The sequence below is a fragment of the Engystomops pustulosus genome, chromosome 5 (assembly GCF_040894005.1).
Source record: "Engystomops pustulosus chromosome 5, aEngPut4.maternal, whole genome shotgun sequence".
NCBI classification, from domain to species: Eukaryota; Metazoa; Chordata; class Amphibia; order Anura; family Leptodactylidae; genus Engystomops; species Engystomops pustulosus.
In genome coordinates this window covers 87006540-87017768 of record NC_092415.1, presented here as the reverse complement: position 1 = coordinate 87017768, position 11229 = coordinate 87006540, and the positions used below count along the sequence as shown (strand labels likewise).

Below are 11229 nucleotides of genomic sequence, written 5' to 3'. Positions count from 1 at the left end.
GCACTGTTTTGCTTCTGCCACGGATCCGGCGCAGCCCCGGCCGGTGACCGCGTTCGGATGTACGTGGACGCTGTGCGGAGTTCTCCGGTGTCTGCTTCGGTGACGTCACCACTGGAGCTGTATGTTTTGGAGTGTGGGAGGAAACTGGAGGACCCAGGAAAACCATGCAAACATGTTTGCATGGTTTTCCTGGGTCCTCCAGTTTCCTCCCACACTCCAAAACATACAGCTCCAGTGGTGACGTCACCGAAGCAGACACCGGAGAACTCCGCACAGCGTCCACGTACATCCGAACGCGGTCACCGGCCGGGGCTGCGCCGGATCCGTGGCAGAAGCAAAACAGTGCACTGATTCTCCATTTTCTACCCTCCACCCAAGTACCGTGAACAACTAAAGGTAAATACCAACTTTTCTCTACTTTTCTCACATTGGAGGAGCGCGATATACATAAACCTGATTTATTTTTGTATATAAAATAAATGTTATCTGCAAATTACCTTTCCTATTGAGATCTATTTCTATCAATGAGCTCATTTATCCATGGCATATAAAACATTGGCCTATAAAATACAAATATGTATACTATCTATTATCTATGATAATGTTAGGGCCCTTTCTTTAAAGAGTATTTACTACTTTCTTCTCCTCATAGTAGAATCCAGAAAAACTGCCTTTAAATGGTGAAACCCTAAGAAATACTGATCATTATTTTGCTATTTAATGGGAAATACTGGTTCCACGCTGCTCCTTTACCACATATATAACAGAGGGACATATACTATGGCATTACTTCCTTTTCTGTGACACTCCCACTGCCTTTTCTTCTTTCCGTCCCATTTATTTTTTGGGGAAAAAAGGATTTTTCGACTTTCTCCAAAAGGCGGTGTGGTTTTAGTGTTTTAGAAACTGAAAACACAAATACAAAAGCCATCCAGGATTTTGAACCAGAAGGAAAGTTGTCTAGGTGAACTACATGCTCACCACGTTTGCCTGCTGCACAGATTGTCTGGCACTCCTGTGAAAGGAGGTAGGTGCACCACAAATATTACCAGCCGAGCGCCACTAACTTAAATCAGCACGGTATTGCTGAAAGCTATTTGGCAACACAACTTAGCACACATCTCGTTCATTGTGTATGGTACTTTGTAAGCATACCTATACTGTAAAAATGTAAATGTTATCTTTATACAAATTAGCTGCCCATTTCTATCAAGCCGCACCTTTTACAAAGTGAATGGCTGACCACAAAATAACAGACAGACTAAATCCAGTACGTGTTACATAGGAGGCAACAAGGGTTCAGTAAATAATTAAATTTTTTTCTGATAAATAGTTTATCCTCCTAGACAACCCCTTTAAACTGACTGTATACCTTACATGTATATCAGTCGAGATTACTGAGATAAGATAACCATATAATCTGTGTGGGGCCCCCCAACTATGCCCCAAAGACAAATACCAGGAGAGACATTGTCATAATTCAACATCCTTGAGTTGTTGGGGAGATAAGCTAACAAAAGCTCCCATTTATCAATAAATGTATGGTAAAACCATAACTGGACAGACAATAACAAACTGTTAGGTCACACAGGCTCCCTCTCAGCTTGTGGTAGTTATAATATTTTTCACTTTTTGCCCTGTAACCTTTTCTTTACCATCCACCATCAGTCAGAACATTTCAGTACAAACTTATGATTAGCGTTTTATTTTTGATGTTCTGCTTCATGTCACATGGTTTTAGAGCCCTTACATCTCTGTTCGCTGTGTATATATACACCATAACAGATACGTGTTCTTGGATCACACAGCATCTGATACATTTGCTTAAACTGAAAACACAATATGATGTGCTGGGAAACATGGGAAACATAATGAAGTGATTCCCTGTCATGTCCATTCACCTAACCATATAGTGCATCATAGATTCAGCGGGAACATTTCAGCGTAAAGGACATTTGACAGGATGTGGTGTATTTTAATAGCTCTTTCTGGTTTGTACTTGATGCATCCAAAGCCCTCTTCTCGGAATACATCAGAATACTTTTCATGTTACTTAGCTTCCCCTTGTTCATATTGTTACAGTGATACTGTATTTTCTGTTAAGCAATCTTTCATTTCCTATTGAATAATTAGAATTTTATCTAATGGGTATTCCAGTTACATAGAGTAAATGATGAAATAAAAAGTTGCACAATTTTCCAGTTCCCTTAATCACTTATTCAGGGTTTTCATGATCTTTGCTTGCTGTCATCACAAAGGGCTGAAAATATTGATGGCATCTCTTATGTTTAGATCCTCAATATCAGACTGGTGGGGTAATATCAGACTGGTAACACCCAGCACCTACATAGATAAAAGTGGAGCAGGGAAAAAACAGCTATGTTCTCTATGTAGTGGCTGGACCGAGTCACTGCAGATTAATTCTTATTCAAATAAATACGAGCTGATCTGTAGTGACCTGGTCTGACCTCTACAAAATGAATGGAGCTGTCTGCTTACTTTTTCTTTAACTGATTGTTAGCTACTTAGAATACTTCTGCAAGTTGTTCTTTACCTGTCTAAAATTGAGAATCTAAACAATTGATGTTATTAATATTTTTAGCCTGTAAAATAACTTTAAAAAGGCTATTAGTGTCTGACTATTTCACGTACACTTATCACAATTCCAGTGGTGTCCCCTCCCCCACTTTACTGGAGATTAAACATGACACTGTAACATTATTCCAAATCTAATGGGTAGCTGTCCCATTGAGTGAGCGAGGTGACAGTGTGCTCTATTACCACTCTATTCCAACATAGGGTCATGTGACCACCATGTGCCATTTATCACCCATCCTGTGGAGAGTCAATAATTTTTGATAACTCGTTTAAATTATAGTTGTCAGAGCTGTATCTTTTGATGCATCTTTAGACAACACCAGGCAAAATAAATATATATAATGGTCCAACAAATATGTTATGCCACTATGAGAAAGCACTTAGGTATAAAGTATGGATATGGTCACTTTACAATGGCTCCAGTACCTCGGCTCACAGTAATTAAAGAAAAGGAGGAAGAAAAAGTTCTGGGGGATTTTTTAGAGCCAGGCGCCAAATGATGTGTGCACAAAATAGGGGAGGGGGGTATTGGGGTGGAGTTGCAGCGTCAGGCCCCGGAGCTGGAATATGGATCCAGATGAAGTGTGCGAAGAAAAGGAAAAAAGCGGGGTCGAATAGTGAGACGCGCTACATCCAAAGTGATATTAAGGGTTTTATTAGAAATATATCTGACTATATTTCGACCCCGCTTTTTTCCTTTTCTTCGCATAGTTAAAGAAAACACATATTGCTGGAAACAACCAACCAGTGATGTGCTTCTTGGCACTACACCTCTCAGCGGTGTTGTCAGAATTTCTCTTGTTTGTGGAAGAAGTAGAATAGTCACTTGGATATGTAGCACAGTATAAAGCAGAAAATAGGCATCTTGGCTTCCCAGAATTTTATCTTTTAGCAGCAACACATACACATTCCTTGTTACTAACAGTAAAAAAATGTGAATATATATATATTTTGACTAAAGTTTTATTCATGTCCGGAGAAACAGAGAAGAGGAAGTTGCTTGATGATATCTGCTTCTTGGCCTCAAACTGCCTTTTAAGGACAGTTCTTAAGAGAAAGATGTTTACTTTTACTGCTTTTCCATATTAGAGCACATCTATCAATTCTTCATGCTGGTTTTGTGTTCTGCTTACAAGTACCAGTCAGGAAGCACGCTGACCTCACTCTGATTTAGAGTCCGCTCTCTGATCTTCACTTCTAGGCATTCCACAGTCGGAGGGTAAGTTTTCAACTCAAACTTGTTAGCAAAAATGCTATTGGCATTCATTAACCACTGCAGGTCCCCCGATCCATAGATGCAGATATCCCGTATATAATGGCCTAGGAAAGACAAAAATCTAGGTGAACAGAAACCCTTATTTGCAAAACTTTTATGTATTTAAGGTGTACCTCAAGTTTAAGGAATCCTTAAAATTAACCTTATTTATTTTTGTCTGCCTTTGTCTTGGAGAGGAAATCCTAGCAAACCATGTTGGAATACATAACATTTATTGAAAGGGTTATTAGGAAAAAAGCATTTCTGATGATAACTTTATTCTCTTGGTCAATGCAACCAATTTTAGAAACTCTCTATAAACTGCCCAATTTGCAAAACTCCACTCTCAAAACAGCTTTTAAGGAAACTTAAGGTTGTATAAAGTCAAGCGCTCCCCACCTCATAATCCCTATCCTCTGTAATTGACTTTCCTGGTATAATTTTCTCCAGAAATATGGTGCATGATGTCAAGGGGCATTCTCTAGCAGGGAAAGCTTGACTTCAGTAGTAAACTCTCTGAGGATTTTATATTAATATCCATCTTGCTTTAAATATAATTTTTAGGCTACTTTCAGACGATATATGCCCGCCGTACCGTAGTACGGCAGGCATACATTGGCGCTGCGAAGAGGAGCAGGGGATAAGCGCAGCTCAACCCCGCCCCTCTCCATAGAAATACACAGCGCGCGGCGCCGTATTACGTTGAAAGATAGGACATGTCCCATCTTTCTACGGGCTACAGAGCGGCACGGTGCCGCACGTGTGCTGCACCGTACCGCTCCCGTACAGGGTCGTGAGCCCATAGAAGTGTATTGGGGACGTATTTCGGTCATATACACGTTGGCCGTATATATGTCCCCCATACATGTGTGTGAATGTAGCCTTAGGATGATGCCACCACACTGGGCCATGAAAGAAGCATCTGGAAGGTATTCAGCTGTTTGACAACATACTAGTAGTGGTTTATTACGTAAAATGCTCTCTTTAATATGAATACTCCTACATTATATTATGGCTTGATATTTATTATACTCTCCATTGTCTCAGTGACACATTTTTGATATTACATATTCATTGCTTTCTCTAGGTTTGTCTGGGATAACTATCTGTTTGCCACTGCTGTGGTTTAGCATATCTTTTTACTTGAATATAAATTACTTCGGAAAATAACAAACTGTACAAATTAAGTTTGCATAGTTATGTAAATGTTTAGGATAGATGGCAGGACAGTCCCTGATTTCAACAGGAAATGCACCAGTAATGTTGAATACAGTGATAATGCAAAGAGCCCTCGGCTCTCTTCTTTATCACTGAGCCAGCAGAGGAGAGCTGCTGCGGGGAGAGGTGAGTATCTGTCTTTATTATTTTTTATTAAGCAGCAGACGAGAGAGACCATAATATGAGGGGGAACTGATAGGGGTGTCACAATAAGGGGCAGCACACCTTTCCTACAAAATTTGGGAGGTATGAAGTGATTGAATATTATAATTCTACAAAATAGGATGTGGGTAATTACCGCACCCTCACATCGTGGCGATAACCGGGATCCTGCGGTAACAGACGGGATCGCAACTATCACAATCCCACTTGTGTAACCCTAGAGACACCGTGGTCAAAGTGTGACTTCTATAGTGAATTTCACTAAATTGCTGTACTGAATACATTACATTATAGTGCAACCTCATGGCAACCCTGAGGTCTGATGAAGGATCCCAAGGCTGCCTTCAGTATAAGCCTTTTAGATTGTGCTGAATGCACGATCTAACAGTGCTAATGTCAGCCTATGTAATATGCTGCAATACATAGGTATTACAGTATATTACAATGAACAAGTGATCAAATTATGTTTATAATTTTTTTTAAAAAAAGCGCAATTAAAAAAATATTTAAAAATGTAAAAAAACAAATACAACATGAAAAAAGTGAAAATCACAAAAAAATATTAGGTATCACCACATTCGTAACTGCCCGTTCAATAAAATGAAATGTCACAGAACCCGTATGGTGAACTTTGTAAAAAAAAAACACAAAAAACTAATTTTCACACCTGACCTCATAAAAACAGCATAAAAAGTGATCAAAAAGTAACATTTACTCGACATGATACCAAGAAAAAGTACAGTTTGAGCCGCAAAATATAAAGTCTAAAACAGCTTTGTAGAAAATAAAATTAAAAATGTTATGCCTATTAGCCCCTTGTTAACGACATGTGTAACGGTAATTGGTTATAACTACGGAATGATTTGACATATCCAGGTGATTTTGAGATTGCTTTCTCGAGACACATTGGGCACATTTACTTACCTGTCCGCTGTAGTTCAGCGAAAGTGCATTGTCCGACAATAATGCACTGTGCCGCTATTCACTAAGATCATGCTCCCGATATCCTGCATGTGTCGCTTCCCCTCTCAGGTCCGACAGAGTTCACCATCTTTTTAGTGGTGCATGTAAGTGCATTGCGTCACAATTTGAATGTTAAATCCCGCTCTCAGTCCGAATCAGTTGCATTGTCTGACGGCCTCCCCCCTAAATTGTGTCAGATGGAAGCCAGCGCAGCTGCACCAAATATGGATCGCTTGTGCCAAAATCCCAGCACAGACACTTGTTAATTACCTCTGCAAGCCATGTAATCCCCGAAAAAAGTGCACAGGCGGAAGAAAGTGAGCAGCGCAACCCTTAGTAAATGAGCCCCATTGAACCTTAAATTTAAGTTAAATGAAAATTTGGCAAAATGTGTGAAAAAGTTTTCATTTTCAGAGTTTGAAATGTTCTGCTTTCCAGGCAGATAGTTAAACTACACCAAAAGCTAGATAACTAACATTTCCAAAATGTCTGCTTAATATTGGAATTATATTTGATGCGTCCTTCGCTGTTATGAGGCTTAGAAGTTTAGATCCGATTTTTCTAATTTTCATGAAAATAGACAAAACTCACATTTTGAGGGACAACTCATCTTTCAAGTGACCTATAAATTACCCCACTATAAAAACTATACCCCTTAAATTTCTATTAAGTCTTTAAGTGTTGCACATGGGTTAAAAGAAAATGAATTTAGAATTTTAGAAACTTTAGCATTTTTTGGAAAATACATTCATTTAGGCCAAAAATGTCACTTTCATAATGAATAAAATGATAAAAGGCACAAGGCCGGGAATAGAATGGAAGCAGCGCCATTCATAGCAGATTTGTATGGTCACAATGTACAGGCTATAAAATTAACATTTTTTTGGTAATGCAAACATATAAGGGCTGTCACGGGTGGTCCATGGGGCTTGCAGGCATGGTGCAGGCACAGGCTGCCAAGCTCCGTCCGTGCGCATCCCCGCCTCCTAGGGCGCACGCACGGCACCTTCAGGAAATTTAAAAGGCCAGTACACCGCTAATTGGTGCACTGGCTGATCACTTCCCCTTTAAAAACCCTGCACATTCCTTACACTCTTGCTGGATCTTTGTGCCTCACAGCCTTAGAGAAAGCTTTGTTGCGATTTGCCTGCATTCCAGTGTCTCCTGCGTTCCTGTGTCTCCTGCGTTCATGTGTCTCCTGCGTTCCTGACTCCCTCCGTGTTCCTGTGTTACCTGAGACCCTCCGTGTTCCCGTGTACCAGTGTTCCTCCGTGTTGCTGTCCTGTGTGCTGTGTTCCCCCACCCTTCTGCTTGAACCTCCTGTTGCTGACCACGAACCGGACTCTGACGTTGCATCTCTGCCACCTGCCCTGACATTGTGCCTGGACTTTGACCACGAGATTGTCTGCCGTCTCTGTACCTCGACCTTGGCCGCCACTGCAGACAAGTCACGCCTGAGGAATGACCTGGTGGTACCACGCCGCAGCTTGTCTAACCCGCCTTGCGGCGGGCACTGGTGAAGACCGGGTACCGCTTAGACTCCGGTCCCAGGTAGTGGCTTGAGTCATCGTCTGCAGTGGTCCAGAGGATCCACAACTGCTAGCCTGACAGTAGGATCCGGCCATGGATCCCGCCGAGGTTCCGTCTCCTAGCAAGCCAGACCTCGCTACCATAGTGATCCACCAGTACCGGCAGATTGTTGCACAGCGTGATCAGCTGGAGCAAGTCACCGCCATGCTAAAACAACTGTTAGCTAACCAGCAACAGGTTTCTGAGGCTGTTCTAGCGACTCCTGCTGCTCAGACTAGTCTGCCTGCCATTAAACCTAGAATGCGGTTGTCCATGCCCAGCAAGTATGACGGCGATCCCAAGATGTGCAGGAGCTTTATTACTCAGTGCTCCCTGCACATAGAACTTATGCCGACCCAATTCTTTACGGAGCAATCCAAGGTGGCATTTGTAATCAGCTTTCTCTCCGGGAAAGCCTTGGCCTGAGCTACTCCTCTTTGGGATAGGAACAGCCCAGTTACAGCATCTCTGGCAGCCTTTTTGTCTGAATTCCGGTCCGTATTTGAAGAACCGTCTTGGGCCTCTTCTGTGGAGTCTGCCTTATTGAATTTGCGTCAGGGGAATTCCTCCGTGGGAGAATATGCGGTCCAGTTCCGTACCTTAGCATCAGAACTTTCCTGGAATGACGTGGCCTTGTCTGCAGCTTTTAAGAAGGGTTTATCCTCTCAAGTCAAGGACGCTCTGGCTGCTCGTGACCTGCCATCTTCCCTGAGTGGTCTAATCTTCCTTGCCACCCGGATTGATGTGCGCTTCAGGGAACATGCCGAAGACTCACGTTTTGAGCAACTTCCAATTCGTCCACGGCGCTTTTCAAAGACCATTCCAGCCACCAGTCGTACCACCTGCAGAGGAGTCTATGGAGGTGGACAGAGCCAAATTGTCACCGCAGGAGCGTATCAGAAGACGCCAGGGTCACCTCTGTCTCTATTGCGGCAGTCCTGAACATTTCCTTGCGACTTGTCCTATCCGACCCAACGTCCGGGAAACGCCAGCACCTAGGTTTCTTGGGAGAAGCGTCCCTAGGTGTAAACAGTGCTTCTCCACGTTTGTTGATTCCAGTGCTTCTCAGCGTTGGCTCCGGTAACCAGACCCAGGTCTCAGCTTTTTTGGACTCCGGCTCTGCTGGGAATTTTATGGATGTTGCATTAGTTTCCAGGTACCACATTCCAGTGGTTCTTCTTGACAAACCACTGGTTATTTCTTCGGTTAGTGGACAAATTCTCTCGGACCCAGTACGGTACCGCACGGAGCCGATAACCATGCAAGTCGGTGCTCTGCATAAGGAGAGTCTGTCCTTCCTGGTTATGCCACGTTCTACCTCGCTCCTCCTGCTAGCTCCTCCTGCTAGGTTCGACTCGCCAGTCCTTAATTGGAGGATGGGGGAGGTTCTACGGTGGGTTCCAGACTGCCATTCTCGTTGCTTGGATGCTCCTCACCCTGTGCCTCTCATGCTAACTTCCGTGGTTGCCAAGTCTCTGAAGGGCCTTCCAGTTTGCTAACGAGACTTTGCCGACATTTTCTCTGAGAAGCAAGCGGAGGTTCTGCCTCCACATCGCCCCTATGACTGTCCCATTGATTTGCTGCCGGGTACGTCTCCTCCACGAGGTCGGGTTTCCCCGTTATCTGTGCCCCAGACTGAAGCCATGTCCGCTTACATAAAGGAAAATCTGCAAAAGGGGTTCATCCGTAAGTCTTCTTCCCCCGCTGGAGCTGGGTTTTTCTTTGTCTCTAAGAAGGATGGCTCCCTCCGACCCTGCATAGACTACCCCGGTCTCAACAAAGTTACGGTGAAGAACCGCTATCCTTTGCCTCTCATCACCGAACTCTTTGACCGTCTACGAGGGGCCAAAGTGTTTACCAAGCTGGATCTGCGAGGAGCATATAAACTCATCCGAATTCGGGAGCGCGACGAGTGGAAGACAGCTTTCAATACTCGTGACGGGCATTTTGAGTATTTGGTAATGCCTTTTGGCCTCTGCAATGCTCCAGCGGTATTCCAGGAGTTTGTTAATGATATTTTTAGAGACCTGCTCTACTCCTGTGTTATAGTCTACTTGGACGACATTTTGGTGTTTTCTCCAGACACTTAAGGACTAATCATTTATACGCCAAACTCGAGAAGTGTCAATTTCACCTGAACAGTCTTCCGTTTCTGGGATACGTCATTTCTGGCAAGGGACTCCAGATGGATTCTTCTAAATTGGCAGCCGCACTTCAGTGGCCTCGCCCAGTGGGACTGCGTGCCGTTCAGAGATTTCTGGGCTTCTCCAATTACTATAGACAGTTTATTCCCCACTTCTCTTCACTTGTGGCTCCTATTGTGGCATTGACAGCGCAAGAAGAATGCCAATCCTAGACAATGGTCTCCAGCTGCTGAGGAAGCCTTTACTAAGCTAAAATCTGCCTTTGCCTCTGCGCCAGTACTTACAAGACCAGATACAGAGAAACCTTTTCAGTTGGAGGTTGATGCTTCATCCGTTGCTGCTGGTGCAGTTCTTACCCAGAAGGGGTCCAAAGGTCGTATCCTCAGCTGCGGGTTCTTCTCGAAGACATTCTCTCCTGCCGAGAAGAATTATTCTATTGGAGATCTGGAACTGCTGGCCATAAAGCTGGCTTTGGAGGAGTGGTGCTACCTTCTGGAGGGGGCTCGTCACCCGGTTCATATTTATACTGACCACAAAAACCTCCTGTACCTCCAAACCGCTCAGCGACTGAATCCTCGTCAAGCCCGTTGGTCCCTTTTCTTCTCACGATTTGATTTCTTAATCCATTTCCGTCTTGCGGAGAAGAACGTTAAGGCCGATGCTCACTCCCGTGCTTCGGATGTGGTTGGAGAAGACACTGTGCCCAGTCATATTGTTCCTCCGGAACGTCTGGTCCTTGCAGCTCCAGTGGACCTTTGGCAGCTTCCACCAGGCAAGACGTACGTCAGACCTGCCCTTCGAAAGAGGATCCTGACATGGGGACATTGCTCTTGTGTGGCTGGACACCCTGGGGTGCAGCGTTCCATAGTCCTTATTTCCCGTTACTATTGGTGGCCAGATCTGGCCAAAAATGTGTGGGATTTTGTGGGTTCCTGCATCTCCTGTGCCTGAAACAAGTCATCACGCCTCAAACCTGCCGGTCTCCTGATGCCGTTGCCGATAGCCAGCCGCCCGTGGACTCATGTGGCCATGGACTTTGTCACGGACCTTCCATCGTCCTCTGGGAATACTGTCATCTGGGTGGTAACCGACCAGTTCTCGAAAATGTCCCATTTTGTCTCCTTGCCAGGTTTGCCATCTGCTCCGTGTCTTGCCAGCCTGTTCTTCTCCCACATCTTTCATCTGCATGGACTCCCATTGCACATTGTTTCGGACCGTGAGGTCCAGTTTGTCTCCCACTTTTGGCGATCCCTGTGTAACCATCTCCAGGTGAAATTGGACTTCCCGTCTGCATACCATCCTCAGTCGAATGGACAGGTA

The 11229-nt window shown here is 44.0% G+C and overlaps 1 protein-coding gene across 1 annotated transcript in view; it reads right to left on the bottom strand.

Annotated features, from left to right (window-relative positions):
* Positions 1 to 232: 232 nt before the first annotated feature.
* LOC140133027 (N-acetyllactosaminide beta-1,6-N-acetylglucosaminyl-transferase-like) overlaps positions 233 to 11229 on the bottom strand; it is a 66515-nt gene continuing 55518 nt past the window's right edge. Inside the window, exon 3 of the mRNA XM_072152577.1 lies at positions 233 to 3918. Coding sequence (XP_072008678.1) covers positions 3728 to 3918 — 191 coding nt within the window. The 3' untranslated portion in view covers positions 233 to 3727. The remainder of the gene's footprint in view (positions 3919 to 11229) is intronic.